This window comes from Genypterus blacodes, unplaced genomic scaffold (genome assembly GCF_046128005.1).
Source record: "Genypterus blacodes isolate CSIRO-AG114 ecotype Tasmania unplaced genomic scaffold, CSIRO-AGI_Gbla_v1 ptg000156l_1, whole genome shotgun sequence".
Classification (NCBI taxonomy): Eukaryota; Metazoa; Chordata; class Actinopteri; order Ophidiiformes; family Ophidiidae; genus Genypterus; species Genypterus blacodes.
Window position 1 is genome coordinate 2731778 of NW_027466957.1, and position 25497 is coordinate 2757274.

General features: G+C 39.3%; 1 protein-coding gene across 1 annotated transcript in view; it reads left to right on the top strand.

The window, feature by feature from the left end:
• Positions 1-25497, top strand: part of plch2a (phospholipase C, eta 2a) — a 76658-nt gene that overhangs the window by 36506 nt on the left and 14655 nt on the right. Inside the window, exons 3-13 of the mRNA XM_076167220.1 lie at positions 7852-7998; positions 11643-11886; positions 12115-12244; positions 14516-14686; positions 16876-16969; positions 17492-17695; positions 18465-18585; positions 20056-20227; positions 21230-21337; positions 23803-23958; positions 25004-25102. Of these exons, the coding sequence (XP_076023335.1) occupies positions 7852-7998; positions 11643-11886; positions 12115-12244; positions 14516-14686; positions 16876-16969; positions 17492-17695; positions 18465-18585; positions 20056-20227; positions 21230-21337; positions 23803-23958; positions 25004-25102 (1646 nt within the window). The remainder of the gene's footprint in view (positions 1-7851; positions 7999-11642; positions 11887-12114; positions 12245-14515; positions 14687-16875; positions 16970-17491; positions 17696-18464; positions 18586-20055; positions 20228-21229; positions 21338-23802; positions 23959-25003; positions 25103-25497) is intronic.

Sequence of the window (25497 nt, forward strand, 5' to 3'; positions counted from 1 at the left end):
CTCCAGTTTACCCTGCTGATTTAGCTGGACCAATAGGAGACATTTGCGAAAAGATATGGATCCAAGTGGATATAGACTACTGTAAGTTGTCAGCACTGAGGGCATCATATTTAGCAAGCTTGTTAAGGGAAACCATCATTTCTTGTGGGTACAGCTGCAGCTAATCTTTATTGTCTGTGCACAGACTCTCATTCTCTCTCTCTCTCTCATACACGCATGCACACGCGCGCGTGCATGCATGAGAGCAACAAACCATCACACACTGAGATGGTTTATGTTCCCCTGCGTAGCGAAGCAGCAGGCCTTGGCTTCGATGGTGCCACTATGCCATCTGGCAGCTTCAGATGGTTTGGTTAGTCCACACCAGGATCCTGCACTTACATCCAGTGGGACCAAATTGATGCAACAAAAGAAAACCAAAAGTACTTCACTAAAACCACAGAAAGCCCTTGATGCCTTAAGTAGGGTTCAGTTATGTCTTCTTATAAGATGGTAAACAATGTGATAGATTCCACCACAGTCTATTTTAATAAATCCTTTGAAAATGAAAGATTTACACTGATCAAGACAAGAGTGAGAGTTTGTTCAGCTCAGTGGTGGTCCAAGATCTTTGCCTGAACCATCTTACCTCTCACTTGTTGTGTGTTTAATACAAGTAGAATATAGTGTCTTCATGAGAATTTGAAAGTCGAAGAGAAGAAAAATTAGTGTGGGCAGCAGCAGTTTTGTAGAAGGCACTGGTGCCTGTGGAAAACCTAATCTACAATGCATGAATGAGGATGGATTGTGTAAACACACACACACACACCAACACACACAATGCGTACATCCAGGATCTTCAAAATGAGCAATTAGCAATTGCAATTATCGAAAATATTTATATTGATTGTTAATATGAAAAGTTATTTAGGGCAAAAATGTCAGGAAACATGCAATCATTGCTGAATTTATTATTCAAATGAACTGCATCTCTCAGAAATGATACGCACTCCAACTTAAATCCCTTAAGACAGTAAATGTCCACCAACCTTTCTTTCAATGATGGGTCATAATATGCACTACACAACAGGTGCACATGGGCATTATTTAGCATACAGAGTGCAAATTTGGCACTAATACGTTCTCTGCCCATTAAAAGGTTGATGTAATATCCTGCTGTTGTTCTATAAATAACTAACTAATCTCTCTCTCTCTCTCTCTCTCTCTCACTCACACACACACACACACACACACACACACACACACACACACACACACACACACACACACACACACACAGCCACCCTTTCACATTGGATTTGGACCCATTGTATGAAGTGTAGTTTTGCCTCATTATGTCTGACTGTTGTGGCTGAGCTGCTATCCAGTCCTCCCTCATAGTAACTGATAGAAAATTGGATTTCTGTATGCATCACTGGTTTGGAGTTTAACTCAAGGTGGTTACAATGATCTTCCATTTATAATCATTTGAATCCACAGTTTCTTCTTCTGCTGATGTGCACCTTGACAGTATACTGGAAGGGATTTCAAAAGTAACTTAGCCTGCACATTTTTTTAGGTATGACAGATGGCTCTAATTACTTACTGAATCTGTGTGCGTCAGCTGTCAGCTACAGAGAAAGCAGCAACCATATTCATGCTGTACGAAATGTAGAACTACTAATTGATCCCAGTTTAACAATCTTTTGTTACTGAATATTTCATTGAGTAAAACGTCTTATTATTATAATTATTATAATTATTATTATTAAGCATACTAATCACTCATCCACTCACAACATATATGAAAAACCTGAAGCCTGAAACATTTCAGCCAGCTGAACTCCATTCCTCTCAGAGAGATGGGGTTTGTCCAGCTCAACCCAGTTCACCCTTGAGAGATGGTGGTTGGTTGACCTGGCCATTGTTTTGCAATGTTTCAGGTCATAGGGCTGACATTCAGGCTTCTTACTTGAGGAGAAATATGAAATAAATGACAAAGGCACTAAATCCCTCCGAATGATATGCTATTAGTCACAGTCATCAGACTTGAAGATGACCCAAACAAGAAACACATTATGCACGAGATGAAAATACAGTACATTGTGCTGGTGAGGTACCAGAAAACAAGATTAAACAATCACAAACAATGAAAGTGAGGCATCCACCTTGGAAGACCCAAATATACATCACATGGCAGAAATACATAATCATTTCTTCAACCATATATTCTTAAGGGAGAATATTATATTATATTCCCAACTCCCAAGGGTCCAAGTCAGGTCACATGGCGTGGACTTTGATAATCAAGTCCAAAACAAATCATAATAAGTTCGACACCAAGTTTAATGTGATGGTAGTATTTCGCAAGTTTATTAAATTGAATTTGTCTTATTATTTCCAGACAAAATAGATATGACTGTTTCGTGTTTTAACTGGAAAAGAAGTCGAGTTACAAGTCATCTTATTGGTACCTGGAGTCCTCCTCAGCTGTATTGGTGAACACTTGATTCATCTAAATGTGACTATACCATCACGTTTACAATTCTATTTTTTTTCTCAGAACATGAATGTGACACAGATGTGGTCACGTGCCTTTGTCATTATTTCACGCAAAGATGCCCACTGGTTTGCCTTGTTGACGATGGATGCGTATTAATTAATTCCATAATTTTGGATTGACAATGACTGTAATAATACCGTGTGTGCATCTACATACTTTCAGTTTATAGTTTTCCCCTCAAACGTTTCTGGCCTTTTTCCGGTGCTCTAAATGAGACTCCACAGAGTTGCTATGCCACAGATAGCTAGCTTACAGAATCCAGCTCATCTCTGGAATCTCAATGATACATCGTCGAAAATTCACATATATGCGACTTGGTCCAAATTACGCCAACGCAAAGTAAACGTCAATTTACGCCATGACAACTGCGTCTCGAATTGTTACCATGGAAATCCTTCGAAGAAGAGCTCGAAGAATCGAAGTCATGGTGAGTGAGCTGAAAGAGATTTACTCCTCTGTTTTCTTTTTTTCAGATTATATATTTCAAAGACATTCACGTGAATGTGTCTGCTTTTCAGCCGCAGTGAATACATCAATGATGTAAACTTTCAAGGGAAGTTCGTTTCAGTGATCCAGATAGTTTAAAAGTTGAAAACGCCCTGGACTTGGATCGTTCAGATCTTCTGGTACATTCTGCTTTTGGGTAGCTTGGTTAATTCCACGAAGAAGCGTTTTATCCTATTAAAATGGTTTGGCTTTGGCTTGACTCCCAGCGGTGACGTATTATACAGAGCAAATCAGGCGAGTGCTGAGGCTGGTTTGTATGTGCGCGGTGTAATGATGGATTTCACACTGGGAAAGGGAATCTAGGATGTTGATGGTGGCAACATGCTAATTTTGGAATGTTACGGTCTCTACTTGTATATGATGCTGGTGTAACAGTAATATTCTGTAAGCTTCCAAAGTATTTGTCAATGTAAATAAAAATATTGCATCTTTTAGTTATATGGTTACCTCTCTGTGTTGTTCCATAGGGACATAGTATTCTCTCTGCTCATTAGTTATTTTATTTGAGAAGTGATGGACAACAATCTTGTACAACATCTTAAGCAGGCAGAGTGTGTTTGTTGGCTACACCGACAATACTTGTATGTGTAAACCATTTGTGATGTTGGTCTTCTCATAGGGTTTGTTATCAATGAGAACGTATTGTCCTCTTTTGCCCAAGGTTTGAATTTTGTCAAGTCAAGTTTATTTGTATAGCCCAATATCACATACAATGTCTCAAAGGGCTTTACAGACCCACATCAGGACAATTCCCGACCCAGCTCAAAGCTCTCAAGGAAGACGAGGAAAAACTCCCGAAATAAACCTAGATTGATAAGGAAAAAAAGGAAGAAACCTCAGGAGAGGCACTTCCATGAGAGATCCCCTCTCCATGAATGGCTGGGTGTGCAATAGGTCCCTCGTAGGGGTGACATCAGCAAATGTTATCGTAATAGGAGAAGAGTTATCGATTGATGTTTTGATGATGATTGATGTCATCAATTTTGTTCGTAAAAACCTCCATGAAGTCATTTGGTACAAGCTCAGAGCTGACTGTGGCTGCAGGTTTACTCGAAAGCTGTGCCACTGTGACGAAGAGGAAGTTAGGATTGCTCTTATAGTCAGTAATTAGTTTTGAATAATAGCTAACGCGTGCAGAACAAAGTGCTCCTTTATAGTCTAAAAGGCTATCAGACCAGGCGAGTCGAAAAACTTCTAATTTGTTCGGGCGCCACTTCCGTTCTAACCGTCTGCATGCTTGTTTAAGTGACCGGATGTCATTCGAGAACCAAGCTAAAAATAGCTTTATTGCCAATTAAGTTTACACTTAAAAAGTTTTTTTATGTGGTTGTTGGTGCGTTCAACATATAAAACAACTGTATAAAAAAAATAAATTAGATCAAACTAAACGTGCAAGTTGCTAAGGTAATTATGTGGTCAGTGGAAGACCCGGCCTTGTTGATGAGGCCCACTGCAGAAGGGAAGAAGCTGAATTTGTAGCGTGAGGTTTTGGTCCCTCCCCTCAGCCTCCTGCCAGAGGGGAGGAAAATGGCAAATGCCAAAATAACACCTTTTTTGTTCATTGTGAGCATGGTCAAATGGTTTAGAAATGGATTGGGGAGTTGAGGGTTTCCTGGTGTAACACAAGGGCAAAAGGTTGTTACACTTGATTTTGTTCGACACTTTATTTAAAGAACTTTAAATGAGTTTTCAAGAGAAAGGGGATGATAATTTTCTGTCTTTGTGAGATAATTCCTCCCTTTTTTTGCCTTCCAACCACAATGATGTTGCCTTTCCCCTGGGTCAGAGATGCAAAACTGGTGTGAAGTAAATGATAAAGGGAGTTGGGTTGTGGGATGGCTATTGGCAGGTGTCTGTCTATTACTCTCAGAGAAAACACCCTCTAAGATTAAATGGACTAGTTAGTTTTGTAACATAAAAGAAGGTACAGGGATTTCTCCTGCTGTCACTCTGTTGGAGTCCCGTGGGTCATTTTGTTTTACTGAACATATTGAGTAAATCATCTAGACCAGGATTACTGCTTCTAAGGGGTTTAGGATATTTCCCCGCCCAACATATGTTGCAGAGTTACTGCACTGTGGTCTGCTTCCAAACGTTTCCTGCTCTTTGTTTATGCACCTGCATTCTCTCAACACGTCTGTCAGGGGTACCGAAGAATGCTATGGAGGGGAAGAAATGAATGGTGAAATGGTGGCATAGAATGGAGAGACATTTTTATCTTTGGTCTCCACTTTGGTCCTTGTGAATGAGAAGTATTGAAAAGATGGCACTGCTGTCAGCGTGTTGAACTGACTGAGAGTGAGAAGAATTCGTTCTGACAGCTTTTACGGATTCTGCTTGGAACCTTGGCAGCAAATCACAATGGACAATTGGTCGAGTTGACACAAAAGGAAAAGTCGCTGGAAAATACATCAGGTTATATTTTTGGATGTCTGTTTGAGGACTTAATTTGCTTTATTTAATTTGTCTTAGGGTGACCATCAAATATCATTTAGATTGGGAAAATCTTTTGTCAGCACCATCAATTACTTAAAATGCCCAAATCCAGAAGAAGCAATTTTTTCTCTGGCAGCCCAGTGCCTTCAGCCCTGATTCGTTCCACTGGTGTTGTCGCCAATAGAGATTGGCCTGATCCTCCAGCAAAAGCTGCCTTCTCTTCAGAAAGAGACAAGGACAAACACCACGCGGTAGCCCAGCCCAAGAGTCGGTATCAGGCCCCTTTGTCTTGTGTGGTGGAAGAGTTCTTCTGGATAGACAGCAGCATTGTGGCCTTCTCCAAATGGAGGCTTGGCTACACGGGTAAGCAATGTTGCATACATCATCTCAAGGTTAAACCTTTCTTATAATGTTGATATTGGCATCCTGTCAGGATTTGTGACTAAGGCAGACTGGCTACAGTAGCTTCATACTTTTTGGTATAGCTTATGCTTTTAGTGTTAAGTTTTACATTATCTACTTTTGAAGCATTTTTCTGTCTAGTCCATTTGCTTTGGCGTGAATTATACATTGACAGCTTAGCACAGTTTGGTTTCACGTGTTCAGAAATGGTGAGTGAATGAGTGAATGAGTGTTGCCGTCAAAAAAATGAACAAAAGAAAAACAGGATAGCAAAACAACTTGGAACAAAGATAGAATTGGGATGCTTTCCATCAAACTCTAAGCAGAAGTTAAACTTGAAGACATTGTGTGGAAACCATATCTTGCTTCACATTATGTAACCTTCAGATGCATAGCCTTCAGGTACATATTTATGTGTATGTTAGATACTGTATGTTACAACTGTTTCATGGGATCCCTTTATGATTGAGTTATAGTTTTGCAAGTTCCCTCTAAATTCAATATCCATCTGTTGTTGGATCGGTATGAGTACAAATAGATACATTTTTATATCATAAACAAACCACTCAAAAGTTCAACATTTGTGAATTGAGCACTACACATACACACAGAGGAGAGCATAGCACCCTCACTTTCACAACCTACAATTATCAAGATGGTTTGTTTAACATCACCAAGATGGACCTCTTCACCACACAGTTATCTCTTTCTGTGTTTGTGTGGGTGCACGCGAGCGTGTGTAGGCAAGTAACATATGTCCGGACAATCCCTCCTGGCTTAACCTTGTAACCTGACAGAAGATCGTATCTATCTACGCCTCCTTGGCCCATATGCTGACTAGTGCTGATCTGCCGCAGTGTAGACATTGTATTGACAACTGGAGAAAGATGAGCCTCTCAGATTGCTACATAGTTGGCTTTTGACATAATGACCTAGAAGTCTACCAGCCCTCAGAGACTGCAGTTCATTTAATAGATAATATCCCTTGTTCTTCTGCAAACAGCCAATTGGCATCAAGCACTGCAAACAACTATAAAGCTGCTCCATTGTTATTCTTTAGTTGTGTTGTGTGCAGTGGAAGTGTCCAACTTTAGAAATAATTGAAGAGCTCAATTTTACATAGATGATCTATCCTGTCCTCCTCATACAGAGTATTCAAATATGACAATACATTTATATTTACTCTGATCTTTACTGGCGCAGAATGATCATTAAACGTGTTTCAGTTTTCATGTATCATTTAAGTTATGAATTGATCTTGGTGCTCCTGTTTGGAATTGGAATTTTGGAATGTTGGTGGATTTATATTTGAGTGGACAAATTAAGCACAAGAGAGATGCAGCTCTCTTCGAGTATGATCAGTAAGCATGCCATAATGAAGAGCCTGGCTGTAACTCGCTCCCCAAAAATAATGTCCATTCTGTTTCTGCTTCTATCTTACTTCTGCTCTACCATACAAGACTACATAGCTTACATGCTTTTTAAAAAGAATCTTAGACAGCCCTGTATTGAAATGTGGATACTGAGAAACCAAACATAGATAGAATGTAGATGAGATGTTAAATAATCCTTAAAACAATGGCAATAACTCAGGATCAATATTGATTTGTTGTCTTCTAGATGCCCCATGTCCCTACAATGTGAAATAAATGTCTTGTTAAAAAGATTTTTGTCGAGAACTTGCCTCACGCTTTTTTTCTCCCTTTGTCTTTGTCCCATGAGAAGTGGGATAGTAAAATACTGGCTGCATGACAGGCCATATCCATTGTATTGCTGTGTCTGTGAGTGAATATAAGTTAATAACTCCAAATCCCTGATAGATTTTTCTGGAAATACACTACACAAACTGCCAATTCCGTGAATGAAAATGTGACATGAAAACACACTTCTCTCTGTCACACTGCCCTGACTTCCCTTTCACAAACCTTTAATTTCATATGTCTGGATTGTTTTCTGTTCTCTAGTGGAAAAATGTATGAGCTCCATGCAGATTGGGACCCAGATGGTGAAACTTCGCGGTGGCTCCAAGGGACTGGTGCGTTTCTTCTATCTAGATGAACACAAGTCCTGCATCCGCTGGAGGCCTTCACGCAAGAATGAAAAAGCCAAGAGTGAGTTTCTTCCTCTTTCCAACAGTCACAAAGGCACATATGCTGAATTTACATGCATACTACAGGTATACCTTGATAAGTCTAACATTTGAATAAGATGTTTACCTGATTCTCTGATGTCTTGAATATTGATACGTTGCATAATGAATATGAGGCGAGGCCACCAGGTAATAAAAATGTATATCCAGCTGCTTACTCAAATCTTAACATTTACATTACAACAAATAACACAGCGGAAAATAAGTATACCGCTCTCCCACACTGCCTATTCAATCCCATGTGTAGGACTGGCAGTGACGGAACAACTCTAGCGCATGTTTTCGGATCAACAAGTCGTCGGAACTATGGACCTTTGTTTTCAGGACACCAAGTTGTCGGACCAATTGGCTTTTGGCCCAATGGGACGTTTTTTAACTATTGGGGTTTCAGAATAATGGGCTTTTGGACCACTTGGCAGTACCCATTTGAGTGTCATCTGACATGCATGAGTTTTTGAAAAAATTTTAATGTGTTTTCTTAGATTTTTATTATACAAGCTGTATGAAGTACAGGAAAACACATGGCTGGTGATCAATTCTAACTTATTGGCAACCTTTACATTTTTATTTTGTTGTGTTACGACTGTATTTGATGATTTCATGATCCAATTTCATATGTGGTGCACCTGCTGAGATTGCTGTGTTACGCTTAGGCGAATGCATGTTCAAGGCACCTGCAATTGAAGTTACAGCTGACTATAGAGTGAGTGAAAGGGAGGGACTTCCATGTAAATTGAGGGTTTTCCACATATTTTGCCATAACGACTCATATATTCACAAAGGGACTTGGTCCTAAATGTCTTAAATGAAACACTTAAGTACCCGTGGTTGCTTAAACAGGTAAACATATACACACACTCACATGCACTCAATACAAAAGCCAGAAATACATCAGTCAGTTAGAGCTTTGAAAACAGGAGTACAATATCGTAGCATTCCTTTTTATTACAAAGTCTAATGGATTTACTGTAAGCCTGTTTTTAGCAATCGGGGTGGATGATTTAGTCTTCTTATTACATAAATGTAGGTTCTCCAAAATGAATGATATGAAAATGAATAATTGTCATTTGACATTATTAAACCATTAACATTTTGAACGTTGGTAATCTACTTTAATTACTCCAAGGTCTACTTTTCGTGGACGAGGCAAATTGCTTTTGTTTCATTATTATCATATTTTCACTGGCATCTGCAACTAAATTTTATTGTTTAATTTCTAAAAGGCGGAGGCATAGGGACTAGTGCATAGCACTCCTTAACTGAACTGCCAAGGATGGGTCTCTTGTCGGGGCTTAGGGGTTCAGTTTCCTGTTGCTCCGCCTCCTATGTTGGTCTGAATTTAATAAGCTAAGAAGATTTAATTATTCATTAACTTTAATCTGGCAAACAGTGGCTTACACACATGTGCACCAATATTAAGCTGACACACTTCGCTGGCAGTACTTGAAATGCCCTTCATTTTATTTTTATTGTACCAATGTCAGTTTTTAGTTGCCCTCTTAGTTGTCCTCTTGTTTGTTTCAAGCTGTGATCTAATCCTGTTTACATTGAATGAGCCTGCTCCCGAGGTTTTACAGATGTGTTGTTATGACAACATCTCCAACAAGTGCTTCAGAGATCCATGAGATCAAGGATGCCAAATTGTTAACAATTAAAGCTCATTAATACACGCACAGAAAATTGGCCCCAGGTTACTGGATTATAGTCAGTGTTTATCGTTGTGGTTCGGTACGTGCAAGGAAATTGTCCGTGGAATTTCTGAAATGGGACCTAGGTTGAGTAACACACGCACATTCTTAACCATCTGCTGTCATTGGGAAAACTAATGTATGAATAGAGGCTGTGTCTTTTTGTAAAATACTGTTACCATCTCAGAAATGTTGCATCTGAATAAAGCACTCTATTTCTTGCCCACTGTGTTCAGCATTTCAGTAATTTTACCCTCATATCATCGCCCCTAAATTCCGAAAAATGAATTCTGCCTCTTAACCTTCCCATATATCCAGCGTTAATGCACAGAATATTTGCTAAATATGAAATGAAAATTTGATAGAATGTTACACCATTACATTTATGAACATATTATTTTTGGAGAAGTAGAAGGTATGTGTGCACAGCCATCCCTGCGGTGAAAACCAGAGCAAAGCACTCCTCAGATGCTTTGCCCTAGTTTCACCCCAACCTCCCCTGGCCTCCTTCCTGCCCCACCACTTCAAATGACATGAGACTGGTTAAGTCAAAAGATCCAGATGGAGAATTTGTGTTCAGAGATGAGATGTGTGGGTGCTTAATTTCATTTCTGGGTGGCACATTCAGAAAATTAAAATGAGATGTTTCCAGATTTTTCAATGTCTCCTGTCCCTCCTTTGAAAAGGAGCAGCTGCCAAGCCACCTAATCTTACTAAATGAACAGTAGGGAATTGATAATGTGCAAATGATGTGATAAACATTAAAATGGTGAAATTAGTTTTTTAGAAATTCGACACTAGCAAGGCAGAGTAATTTATTTTAATATATCAGTTTCATTATTTTTGGTTTGTGTTTGGGGGGGTAGTTGAGTATTTGTTATTGTCTTTGCTGTATGTTCTTCTTGGAAAAATTTAAAGCGTTAGAAAATAAAGTCAAACAATTAATGCGGACTAATGAATAAAGGCTCCGCATTTAATTGTATGTATGCAAACAAATTTGTGTATATTCATATATTCAAATATATATATCATTCATGTCTTCAGGAAATAGATCAATGATTCATGTGACTATGGAATTCAAACTACATGGAATGAAATGCTGATATATTTTGAATTAAAGCTTCCTGGTAGAATCAGACTCCTGAGCCCGTCCCTAACAGCCCTTAATTTTCTCGCTTAGATTGTTTTTTTTTTCGCTTTAGATGGATGTTTATATTTGATCTTTCCCCACATTTAGAGGGTTAAGTGAACGCACGATTCAGAAGAAAGTTTACCTGAAACTGTAATCAGTACTTTACATTGATTTCATTTTCAACTAACTAGAATTATCACATGCATCTTAAGACACTGGAGAAGTTGCATGTTGATATTTGTTTTTCATTATCGTCATATTCACTTATGCTCTGTATTGTTAAGAGTCTTTTACTCATTATGGTAGTTTAGAAATGCTAGAAGGGGAATAGAACATTGGCAATGCCATCACATTTGGGTAGTTGTTGATAGTAGACATAGATGTTACTCTGGGTTTGTGAAGTCATTGTTGTTTGTGGTATTCAATGCCACACTAACATTTCTTGTAATTTATTTGTTTGAATAAGTCTTACTTTTTATTAACTTCTCATTTTGTTGTGCTCAGCCCTGCAGAATGCTAATCGCAGCCTTGTATATATGTCACATATATCAACTCTGAATACATCTATTGGTCTCAGCTATCTTGCCTTTTCACTCTTTCAGCTTTGTATTCTTTCTATCTCTGTATAATTCAGGAATTCTTGTTATCACTAGAATCAAAGCAGTTTGGCTTTGAATTGTGTAATTTAGACATTTGGTTTCTGAGTGCAAGATGATTTGCAAGATTTTACTATAATGGAGAAGATGCATGCTTACTTACCTACGTACCTGCTGTGTCCTCCCACAGTCTCCGTTGACTCCATCCGGGAAGTGTGTGAAGGCAAGCAGTCAGAGATATTCCAGCGCTACTCTGATGGAAGCTTTGACCCTAACTGTTGCTTTAGCCTGTACTACGGCGAACACATGGAGTCTCTGGACCTGGTGTCTGGACGTGGTGAGGAAGCCCGAACGTGGATCACAGGCCTGAAGTACCTGATGGCTGGCATCAGCGACGAGGACAGTCTGGCTAAAAGGCAACGCACCCGTGACCAATATCCTTCATTTATACAGCAGGAGACTGTTGAGTATGATATTGCATAGGGTGATAGTGGTGGGTCATGATTGATGTAATGGTAATAGAAATAGTTTATAGTAGTTTCCCATTATATGTCTTGTGGAGTATATTTAATAATTTCTGAGTAATACCTTATATTCCTAATAATGTTTCTCTCCTACAGCAACATTAACCACAACTTTTCCTTAATTCACCTTGACTTCATGTGGCTGAAGCAGACTTTTACAGAGGCTGATAAGAATGGTGATGGCAGCTTGAATATCAGCGAGGTCCTACAGCTCCTCCACAAACTCAATGTCAATTTGCCTCGACAGAAGGTCAAGCAAATGTTCAAGGTACAGCCATGTGCATGAGCCCAAACGAGGTGTAGCAATGCAGCATGTTCTCACCTTCAAAAGAAGAGAGCCCCACTAAAAATGTGTTCGGATATGTGCCAAGAATACTGATCTTAGAAAAGCACTTTCTAAGCCTATCAGGCAAAACAATGGGCTGTCTATTCCCACTTCGAGAATCTATTTTATTCTAATTGTTAAATTGTATATTTGTTGATAATTCTTGCATCCTTCTGTTGATTTGTAGTATTGGTTGTAATTTTGGGATAGTGATGTTTTGTTATATATAGTTCAGTTCTCAAAGCTCTCACTTTGGTTATACAAGGACAGAATTGCTCGTAGCATCAGCCCATATACACCATACTCCTGCAGAATGCCCCCCACATGATCCCCAGGGAACAATGTTGAAAGCCTTCTCCAAGAGGGGAGCATGATGACTGTTCACATTAGTTACATGAGAACAGCAGAGAAAAAGGAAACGTCTTCAGCTAGAAATTCTCTGGGTTCGCAAACAACCATAACTTCAATTAGATTCAGTTACTTTTTTCCTACTGTAATTCCTTGCGATACTGTTAGCGTTAGTGTAAGTGTTTTGTACACTTTTCTGATAATGACAGTTCAACAAATCTTTATCAAATTGATTCTGTCTCAGCTTGCCCAAGTAAAGTTATAGCATATAGTACCGTCAGTATGGGGCATGCTCCACCACAGCTATGTTTCGATAATGCTGACCACAAACAAACTATCTGCCCTTACTTGCATTCTAGTTTTACCTCTCATTACAACCAATCCATTTAGCTTGTATGTTAATTCCATGTGTAGTGAAGTATCCATGTATTAGTTTTATTACTTTTGACATCCCTGAAAAATATTTACCTTTACAAGGTAAAATTGCCATAAAGTAATGATCTGCACATAATGCTGCCAAGCTCATTAAGACACTAACTGGCGTCATGAGGTCACCTTAGAGACAGTCTGTACTCACTGACAGGAACATTGTGAGTGACCGGTAAACACGTATGGAACCTGTTTCTGAAGTTAACAGTAGCTTGGGGTTTAGCTTGCTGACGTTCATATTCAGGGTGTTGTTTTAGTCTTACTTTTAGGGGCTAGCCAGCCTGCTATCACTAAGCTCAGCAGCCTGTTGACGATCTCCCATATGGTGCTGCTGGGACACAGATGGCCTCTGGTGTAATGCGGGATAAACACACCAGAGACCAATCTGTGAATTGCTGGCTGTGTGTGTTGCGTGCATTCATGAAGACTTGTCAACTGTGTTGACAATTTCTTAGCTAGTTTCTTGGATTGACTTCCCTCCCAGTTTGAAAACATTACCACTTGGTCCTTCCTCACTCTGCTGTCACTATTATGCCTTCAGTTTGGTTATGTGACGGCTACCAATATGTTTGCTTTTATGCTGCTTAAATAACAGATTTAAACTAATAATACACTGTATTACTAAATAATGAAGCCCAATACATTGATTGATTTAGTTTGAACTCATTACAAAAATGCTGTCTGTTAAATGTGCTCTGTCTACATATAAAGCAGGGGTGTCAAACTCATTTAAGTTTGGGGCCACATTCAGCCCAATTTAGATTCAAGTGGGCCGGATCAGTAAAATCATAGCATAATAAACTATAAATGGATCTTAATGGACAAATCCAAGTTTTCCCTTTGTTTTAGTGCAAATAAGTCCAGGTTTTATTGCAAATGTTTACTTCAATTTAACTATCTTTTTCCAAAACATATTATGAACAACCTGAAATTTCTTAACTAAGTGGTTCCCAAACTTTTTCTGAAGGCCCCCCCTATTTGTGATAAGAATATTTTCTCGCCCTCCGCATGATTTTGAATGTACATACATTTCTACATCTGTGTACTGAACTGACTCATTATCCATATATAACTCCAAAAAAAGTCTTGGAGGAACAAAGAGTTTAATTCTGCCTGGACAGTTACAATTTGCTTTCAACAACAACAATACAGGAGAGAAATAATAATAATCATTAATAATGTGCTTGCTATATGGAGAGAAATTAAAGAGAAATTACTGCAAATTTAATTTGCAGTGAATTCCGCAATTGTGGAATAGAGAATTGCTGGAGGGACTGTAATTGAAAACCGTACAAAATACAAAAAATTTCATGACTTAACTCAGTGGTCCCCAAACTTTTTCTTTCGCGCCCCCCTTTTAGAGATCAGAATTTTTTTAATGAAGTACATTGAGTATTGTTTTCATTAAATCTTTGTGCTCATTGTACCTGTGTGCAGGAAGCTGACACAGATGACAATCAAGGGACATTGGGCTTTGAGGAGTTCTGCTCTTTCTATAAGATGATGTCAACCCGCAGGGATCTGTACCTCCTCATGCTCACCTACAGCAACCACAAAGACAACCTGGACACAGACAACCTATCCCGCTTCCTAGAGACAGAACAGAAGGTACGCCCTGTTCCTTTACATTAGCCTTTCGAGCTCTACAAAGGAATTCTGCACAAGCTGTTAGCTTTTCAAGTAGTTACAGAAACTGCTCATCTGTAAGTGCTACCACCCTGAGATGTGATCATAATAATATGGTAAGGTAAGACCTTTTTTAAGTGTAGATGAAGCCCTAGCAATGCGTTTCTTTGTACCTGTGTATATATATTTAGTAGGAGTTGTTTCTATTGTATTTTTGCCAAACTTGACAATGTACAAATGTGAATGAATTATTGTTTGCAAATTACCCCTTTATCAAATTGCCAAAAATCTGCACCTACATCAAGGACCTTTAGTTAGATAAACATGTAATGCAGATCTGGAAATATAATGCAGAACTTTTGCAACAGCAAAATGTATTTTTGTTCACTGACCAGTTGGGCCACTGAAAATCAATACTCACTGGCCTGAAGCTGTATTAAAAGGTAGGTTGGAGGTTAGCTCCAACAACAGCATAACTTTGTGCTGCGGTTGACTTGTAATAGGGGTGGGAAATGAATACATGTATATTAGGTACCAATGGTTCTGTTTGTATTCTATAATAATTCTCAGCCCGCCTTAATTTTCTATCTCACTGTCCCAGAAAATCCTGTTACTTCGATTCAAATTCGAGCGGAGGAATTATGCAGTCTATGCAGAAAAACGTTGTTTTCTTCATTGGCTTCACTTTTCATTGTCTTATAGTTCTGCTGGTCATTATGACATTGCATCAAAAGAGAAAATAGCTAATGAACAGCTAGAAATCTAAACAGGAAATATTAGTATCGAAGCCTTTATGAAGCAGGGAATTTTTTTCTTAAACTATCTTCTGCACTTTGTTGTTCTCAGCTGCCAGAATCATTAAATACAGCCTTTCTCAGTATCTTCATGTCTCAAATGGAAAGAAATATGTAAGACTCCGGCGTATACTGTATATGATTGTGGTTTAATGTATTCTACAACAGAAAGAAAAACACAAATCAGTTAGTAGGTTTTCACTTACATGGACTTCGCTTTGGTGTTTGGTGCAATAAAAATAATAAGAGAAAAATAAATCACAGGTATTTTACAGTACTAAAAAGAAGGATAGCCATCATCAGCCACTCACATATCAGGCAACAATTGGGTTGTACCTTCTAGTCGTAGACAAAACTAAACCAGGATGTTTGACTCTGCCGTTTAGCAGACTTACTGGAAGGAATGGCACCACCCCCACCACAGCCAAACAAGCTCATTTATATGACTGACACGGATGAAAAACTGACAAAACAGACTGGTTTAAAGAGCACTTGCTAAGTAGACAGTCAGGACCAGTGGCGGGCCGTCGGGGCCAGCAGGGCCCTCTCTGCTGGCCTAAACATCATCAGAATATAAATTTAATTTTGATATATTTCTCCACAAATCTGTATTAAATTATTCCCCATAGTCTATTCTCTTCATTTCATAGCTTTCGTCTTGGTTGCGCTGCTTCTAGCCTCAGAACGGTATTTGGAGGGGGCTGGGCTTTATGTTAGAGCTTTTATCCAATCGTACTTCAGCCTTAATGTGTTGCCAGGGTCCATGAAATCTGCCCTTAGGCCTTCAGAATCAACAGTGTGGTCGCCTGTAGCTTAAAGTCAACGCAAACAAAACTGTGGTGTAAACCAATCAGATTTAGAGTTGGCTACTACGGGCCAGCTAGCAGGTGTGCGTTTTTTTCCAACCCACAATGGCTGAAGGAGGAGAAGAGATTGATTTGGTCGCAGATATAATTACAAAGCCATTTTCAAGACAAACTTTTCAAGAAAAGCTAGACATCGTGAGAAGAGAACTGCAACCCCGACGATGGCGATCTAAGCGATCTTAAAGTTGGTAGTTTAACACTCTTGATTTCTTGATTATAATGCTTCAGAAATGTTAATATAACTTTACTTGACTATGTTAAGGTGATGCAACGCTCGGTTATACTGCGTTTCTGTCAAATTGTTTAGTTTCTAGAGCCGAATGCCTAGGTGTGAAATGCACGGCCCGCCACTGGTCAGGACTTCTTGGCTTAAGGTCTCCACAGGAATGCTGCATACTGTTGATTCCCTGGGGATTTCCATTTACAACATATTTTGATTTTAGCAATCATCTGTTAATATTGTTGAACAAGATGTGGCTAATTTCATACCATTTTTATTGCTACTTCATAGATGACAAAGGTGACCAAAGACCACTGCCTCGAGATTATCAACAAATTCGAGCCATGCTCTGAGAACCAAAAGCAAGGAGTTCTGGGTATTGATGGTAAGTTCACACCTCTAAGAATCACATCAGTTTGAGTATTTATTGGGGGATTATACAATGGGATATAACTAATAAAAAATCATAGGTAATAACATTAGCACAGGGAAGTTTAATCTTACAGCCGTCCTTATGTTAATTACTGCACTGGTGTTTTTATTATTGCCACCATTGTTGTAAGGTATGAACCAAGTGAAAGCTAATGCATTCATATGTCAAAGCTGGTAATTGATATTTTGGTAAATTTGCTTATTTCTTTTATGAAAAAAACCTAGTGATTACAGAGCAATGAAACATTTTTGTGCAGCAGTAGTTTCGACTGGTCAAATTTACACAATATGCGAGCAGTGTGTTTTGCAGTCTCGACTGTAAGTAGCTGAACAAAATATGAACTGTATACTATAGATTTACTGAAGCCCTGTTGCACACCTGCAGTATTACTGGCCAAGGTCTTCTTAAGAAAAGAGTGCAGAGTTTAAATAAACAAGAGACCATTGCAAAAAAAAAAATGTTGTCATCTTTCAGGTTTCACCAATTACATGCGCAGCCCAGCAGGGGACATCTTTAACCCAGAGCACTATAATGTGAACCAGGACATGAGACGGCCACTTTGCAACTACTTCATTGCTTCCTCACACAACACCTACCTTATGGGTGACCAGCTGATGTCACAGTCCAGAGTGGACATGTATGCTTGGGTTTTGCAGGCTGGCTGCCGCTGTGTGGAAGGTCAGTAAGGATATGCATGAATAGATGCAGCAAGAATTTTAATATAACAAACAGGTTAGGCATGCAATGGGGAACAAGCACATGGACAACGACAAACCTTAGAAATAAGCAGAATATGTATCTCTCACTGACAGTTGGAGTTAAGACCAACTTCAAGCATCAAGGCTGCCAGTAAATATACATGTACAATAACAAAATACTTAACTAAATTTGACTGAAATTTAGCTCTGTACTAAAGTTATGTGGGGACTTTTAACCTACATATCGTAAATCAAGTTTCAATTCTGCAATTCTGCAAAATTTAATAGGTTAAGGCTTGCACCACCTTTGATAATAAACATTAACATGCCATCTTAATGTTGGCTGTTTGGTCCGGCCTGCGAGCGGATCCGGCGATCCAGCCCGCCCGGTTGCTATTCGGCCCGCCCGCCCGCTATTCAGCCAACCCGCCCGCTATTCGGCCCGCCCAGCCGCTATTCGGCCCGCGATCCGGCCCGCGACCGGCATATCGCTCCACAAATTTCGAAACGCGCAACATCAAACATCAACATCCCCACCTCTGCTCTAATTGATAGACTCTAAACCGATTGAAACATAGTCACATGCCAATATGTATGTAACGTAATGATTTAACTTAACTGATAAAACTTAATTGATAAAACCTAATCACAACAAACACTATATGTTGTATCGTCACAGTTGATGATTATGTTGATGATGTTGATGATCAGACTGCTCATTTGTCCCTCCCTTTCTTTGCTGTCCTCAGTGGACTGTTGGGACGGACAGGATGGGGAACCCATCGTGCACCATGGTTACACCCTCACCTCCAAGATTCTCTTCAAAGATGTTATTGAGACCATCAACAAATATGCTTTCATCAAAAATGAGTATGTTTGGACGCAGACCCCTCAATCTCTGCATTGTCTCTTTCACTTTGTTAATGGATTTAAAATATGCTGCATGCTCCTATAACAGTCAACAACTGATTGGTAATACTTTTCATTGCAAAACCATGAAGCTGTAAAACCATATATGAGTCATTCATGCGTGTTCAACAATGTCAGCTCAGAACTGTCTGCGAGCTCCTTTCGTGTCGAGGCTTCGAAGCGTTTATCGAGTAATCCAGGAAGATTTTTGCAAAGCGAGTATCGATGCGTGTGTTGGTGATGTATGTGGTGACGTCCGAAGCCTCTAAAACCTGCCGCACACCGTGACTGATTCAGCCAATATAATCACTGCCTGTTTTACATTTATTGTCCCCTTGATGGCACAGTAGAGCAAATTAAGCAGCGTGATGCTCCAGCGCATGTGTCGAGCAATTGGATGGAATGCTTCAACATCTCGCCATCACGAGCCATATGCGGTCATCGAAAGAGCCATACATGACTCGCAAGCCATAGGTTCCAGACCCCTGAGCTACAGAGACAAAACAGCAAGCACACGCCTATCAAGACAGAGAGAAATTAAAATATACCCACATTGTCCAGGCAGCTTTCTCGTCACAAAAGCCACATTAGAAGGTGATAATTCCGTCAACATGCATGGTATCTTGAAGAGAGAAAACCACTATTTTTAGCCCCCGTCTCAGCATAAAATGATCAAGAAATTCTGTCTGGACGTCTGCACTCCTGTTTGTAGTTTGACATAATTTTAGATGACATATTTCCTGTATAATTGACAACACAAAGCAAACAGGGTGAATGGCTACATTTAACAACAAAGAAGATGACTTACCATGAAAAAGTACTCATGGAATGAGTATGAGATGATGGAATCTTCTATTACATAGACTATGAAGCATCTGCATTAATTTTGCAACTTTGCAAGCTAGACATAAAGACTGTATAAAATAATCTTTATAGATTCAAATAAATTGAAATTCACAATTCAAGTTGAAATTAAATAATTTGTTGGCATCCACCATTCTTTATTCTATTTTTGATACAACTGACACTTTCCTTTTTATTTTTAATGCAAATTGAAATAGTAAAATCAATGAAAATGGTGCCAAAATGGTGCCACCGCTGTGTTGTAGTCCGCTGAGCACACCTCCACGTGTTGACTTGTTTGAATCATGTATCTGGAAGCCAACAGACCTCAGCTCAGCATGCAGTTCCCAACCTGTTGCTGTATTTTTCATGTGCCTATGGATTTAACTATCATAAAAGCATTCAATTCTGGATTAACCCTTAAAAGTCTCCAGGCCCAGCACCAACCTTGAATTATGATCACCATTATGTCTCAGATTGTCAATGAACCACAATAACATCAATATATGCTCATTTAAAGGCGGGTTATATAGGGTTAGGGTTAGAGAATGGTTTCTGAAATTTGTGTCATTGTCTTTTCTCCCACAGCTACCCAGCCATCCTGTCCATAGAGAACCACTGCAGCGTTCCTCAGCAAAAGAAGATGGCCCAGTATCTGATTGAAATCCTGGGGGACAAGCTGGATGTGTCTAGCATCAAAGTCGACGGGTCGGACCACCTGCCCTCGCCTGAAATGCTCAAGGGCAAGATCCTTGTTAAGGTAAATGTGGGTGTACGGAACTGTAAAGCACTTAGAAGCCGAGTTTTGATCATACAATTCACCACTTTCTTCATGAGAAGTATTTGTTCTATGGCTAAGATGTCAGCTCACCTTTCACAGCAGCATTCCAAGGAAGGACAAGGGGGAAAGAAGATACTTTTTTCTGTTTAGTGGGAATTAACACTGCAGTTATTAATTGAGTGTAGCAGAGCTTTAATTGGTCTAGAACCCATAACAGCACATGATCATGTCCCCCTACTTTTCTGAACAAGCATTTTCCACAAATGCTTTATTGCCATTGTTAAATCATTAAGCTGATTCAGCCCACCTGTTTTGACAAGCAGTACTGGCATAAATTGTATTTTAAACCATTAATGTTAGGTTTGTTTGAGATGCGTATTTCACATGTGGTGATCTAAACTAACATATTGGGTGTGGGTACAGCTGGTAGGGGTAGAACCTATGCAGTGTTATGGGTCTCAAGGCGCCTGGATCATGAGGGGCTTCATTACTACAGTGCTACAGAGATACTACAATCCGTATCGTTTAGCACTCAGTGTGTAACTGATGGTACTAATATCATTTTAAAACACTCTTAGGAACCACATTAACATGGTATGGTGTGGAACACTTTGGCTTTGAGTGTGAACAATGCAAGTGCAAATGTCAGGCCATTATCATGCCAACAGTATTGCTACAGGACTCAACTCCTTGGCAGTGTGATTGAAAATGATGGCTAACCACTGGAAATATACGCTCACTTGTTAGACCTCATCAAAAATATTGTAAAAAATACACTTGTTCAGAATCCATTTTTGAAGTAGCAAGCAAGTTTCTGTTTGTTGTTCACTTCTTATTTACAGTCTGTTCTGTTATCTCTTCTCTCAATGCAGTCTTTGATAAATAAACCCTGAATCAAACATTTGTTTATTCACCAACAAATTAATTTCATAAATGAATTGTGATAATAATGTACAGCCCTTCTCACACCTTCCTTTCCAGGGCAAAAAGCTCCCTCCTAATATTGACGAGAATGCAGAGGAAGGGGAGGTGTCAGATGAGGACAGTGCTGACGAGATGGAGGACGATTGCAAGCTCATGAACGGAGATGTATGTACTTACCCTTGTCGTTTTTCTGCACTGTTATTGCCACTGGGGTTACAGGTAAACATTTCATTAGCAGATCAGACTCAATCTGTACATGTGTTCTGCTGTCCCTGATGGGGTACAACTCAGTTAAAAGGTGGTGATTAGTATCTATAGGATCCCCTTTCCACTGTCTTGTCCTTGTGATGCTTTGTCTTTAACGCATATCTCCTGTATTGGTGCCTGTGCTTTTTCTCTTGTTTCTCCTCTCTTCCTCTGTCTCTTCCTTTCTGTGGGTGTTTTATCTCATTTTCTTTCATTTTCTCTCTGTCCCCTACTCTTCTCATCAATGGCTTACTTTTTCAAAGTGGAAGGTACTGTATATCTCTGTTATCTTCACTCATGTCCTTTTTCATTCTCCACAATCCTGCCTGTGCTAAGATAAATAAAAAACATCCAGTCTTCATCATTTACATGGTGGGTGTTGAATAGCAATTATTCTGAATCTATTTCCCACCTTCAACCTCAAGGGGGTTTTGAAAGGCTAGGGCTAAGACACTTGTTATTGATAAACCCTGAGAACAGGCTACAATGTTGAATCAATCAATACAGACTGAAAGAATTTTTCAGTCATTTTATCAGCCATTTTACCTTAATGTAATGGTTTACAGTTGTAAACGGAGGACATTGATTGCTCAAACTTTTATCAGGAATAGGTGCCTTCACGCAGTCAACATGCGTGACAAGGGAGGTTCCCTATGCCGTAGGGGACCTCACTTGTACCACCATCCCGTATTTTGTGCGTAATTCGCTTGTCCCATAGTTCCATCAAATTGTTAAGCACAAAATATGGGACGTTCGGGACTGTTGGCAACCCTACTGTAACTTCAAACAGCAAACAAAAGCAAAAATGAATGAATTCCCAGATAACAATCCCCTAATTTACATTATGACCCCATTTCCCAACTAGAGTCAACATATAAAGGTTGCTGGGTATCTTCCTTTACATTTATTTAACTATTAAGACATTAAGCAGCGAAGCCTGTGAAAGCCACTATAGTGACCGGAAATAGGTCTGGGCTTTTTGCCGCAGGATGAGATACAGGTTTCACGTAAGAAAACTACAGGAAAGAGCGAGTTGTCACGTTAACACATACATAAAAGACTGCAGATTAAATTGACTGGCTGACTTCATCACATTCCACTTTAATTCGTGTTAAATTCCAAAATAATTCTATATTGGCTACATATGCATAACAATCCTAGTGATTAGGGACACCTGTGCAGTCAAAATACTGCACAAGTACAAATACAACAGCACAACAATATTTCAAGACTGAGAAGTTTTGTTTGTCTTTCTTAACATACATGAGGGGATAAAAGATTGGAAACAACACTACAATGCAGTTCAATACAGTTGGTTTCCATGGATATAGTCTGACACCATGTGGCTTAAGTGAGCATGAGTATATTATTTTAGGTGGCGCATTGCCTCTCATCAAGGGAACTATCCATATCATCCATTTTTGTCATGTGTTCCATATCATCTTCCCCCCCGCCTGGAATTGCTTATGTTACTATGTGTTCCATCTGTCACATGATAATGTGGAGGTTATGCATTATGTAACAGATTATCATTGCCTCATATTTGCTCTTCATGAAACCATGTTTTTTTCCTTCAGGCTAGAAAATCTATTTTTGAAGTTTCATTTATGCTTACAGTTCAAACAATGAATGCATTTCATATGGGTCAAGAAAGAGTTCAACATGAAAGACTGATCCATTTTTCTAACCAATTTGTCTGCAACAACAAAACCCGGTTAAGGTTATTGTAAGTTTTAGTTTGTATGTTCACTTTTGTGGGGCTTCTCATTCACTCAACATTTTCATGTAGGTAAAGCTTTCCATTGTATTTAATCAAAAAGGCTAAAAAGATAATAAGGATCTCTTAACATTTACTTTGAAGAAAAAACTCAATGCAAAGCTCATTTGTCCACGTGTCACAATTTTATATGAAAGTAATTATACAATGTTTTCAAAAAGTATCCATGATTTGTGTAAACTGACAAAATTAAAGTTACCCTGGCGTCAAATTTGAAATTGACTTTTAAGTCCTAATGTGGTCCTCAGTGTCTTCAGTGTAGGGCTTGCTTTGGACTCGTCAGTCTGAACTTGTGACTTGCATTTCTTGATTCGGGACTTCACTTGGGACTTTAACTGTCAAGATTTACTGGCTAATGACTTAATGGCTAATGAAACAATGACCTGTTTTCTCAGCTGTTCATTCAAGAGCTGACTAGTGAATGAGGCATACTGGTTTGTCTAAAGAAATATTCAAACTGATCTTCAGGTGTGAATCGTGCATGTAAAATGTCATAATGACCTTAATAATGTTTTGACAATGCACATCGTATTGGGTGCCATTCTGAGTGGAATTGTTCCCTTTTACCCCTGTATAAAGTTCTGTCTTCCACTGCCCTCTCATCTAGACCTCACCCAATAGAAAACAAGTGGAGAATGTGGCCAAGAAGAAGCTGGACAACCTGCTGAAGGAGTCCAAAATCAGAGACAGAGAGGACCCAGACAACTTTACCATTGCTGCCCTACCTTCAACTGGGAAGACCCCAGATAAGGCTGGATGCCAGGTAAAGGTCTTAGGGCCCGATTAACTAAGCCTTTAGCGCTGGTTTGGGGTGCAGATTTGGCGGAAGTATCAGCATAGTTTAGCGCTGTATATTTCATTCTCTATACTGCCCCTTCATGGCGTCAGTTTCCCGCCATAATTCCACTTCTGGATATGTCAAATCAGCAGATGAAACCTAAATTCTCATGCCCATTCCAAAAGAGGCGGCACAAAATGCTGCTGAATCCAGGCGCTACCAAGAGTCCCAGGGGTTGACATTTGAGAAAGAGCCATAGCACCTCAAGAATGTGTGCACCGGAACAACATTTGCCATTAAACTAAACTGGTCTTCATTTTTGTTTGATTGTGTGTTTTTATGAATAATATTCCTGACATGTAAATGAAGTATTGTACTTAGGCCTCTTTCAATGCAAATGCTAACAAGGCCAGTGAAATACATACAGTGGGTGTAACCGGTAGATTTGAAACTTTAAATCTACCGGTTACACCCACTACAGTGTGTACGGCAGGTGTGTAACCCACTACCTACTACCGGTTACCAGCTCTTGTACTGGTAAATAACCCAATTTTGAGTGTTATTGTTTCGCATTTACTGCAGTAGTATCAGGTGGGCAATTTGGCTCAGATCAGAACACTGTCTGCCTCATGCTGGTTTGAGTCAGAATGTGAAGGTCTCATTGGACTGAAAGCCCATTAGTCAGACAGCCCAGTATCCCAAAAACAATTGTTCTGAAAATACAGTTTCTGAGTAGTTGGAGTCCGGGTGGTCTCTGGCTCTCCCGCTTTGTGCATTCAGAGACTTCCTCACTGTCTGGTCTAAGCCTGATACCAAGCCTGAAAAATGACACTAGATGAGCTTCCAATACGTCCTGCCACTTTGTCTTGTGTATTCCCAACCTCAAGTAGTTGCTTCGACTAGGCTATATTTGCAAAGGAAGTAAAAAGAAACCAACTTGGTTCTGCACTTAAGTACTGGGGATTATATACATTATTATTAATGTTGAAGGTAACGTTTCCATGACGCAACTTTGTATCTTGTGTTTTAGGGCAAGGGTGAAGATGGGACTGACACCGCAGACGAGGCAAACCCCAGCAGCAACAAACGTACAGGTCGTTCCATCATAGGAAGCTTCTCTAAACGCAAGGTTGGACCTTTCATTTCTCCTCCATTGCTTTATTGATTCTTTAGTTATTTTGTTGTGTTTGCTGTGTTCCCAGATCCAATCCACATTGCAGCTATTGATAGTCTATGATGGGATCTTGATTCCTGTTTTTTTTTCATTTAAATGTTTTGATTACCTTTGAACTTAACGTATCAAATAAACCAACCAAAGGAAAACATAAACTTGGTAGAGGGAAAATATTGATATTGATCACTGGAACCAGTGATGTATATAGTGCAGATTATTGTTTTCTATCTTGTAATGTCATCACAAATTTCACCTTCTGCTTTTGAATCTTAGCAGGAATACAGGTTCTACAATAAAGTTTCAAGAGCACCAATTATACTTTTGCTGGTTAATGCTACTGTCACAAATCA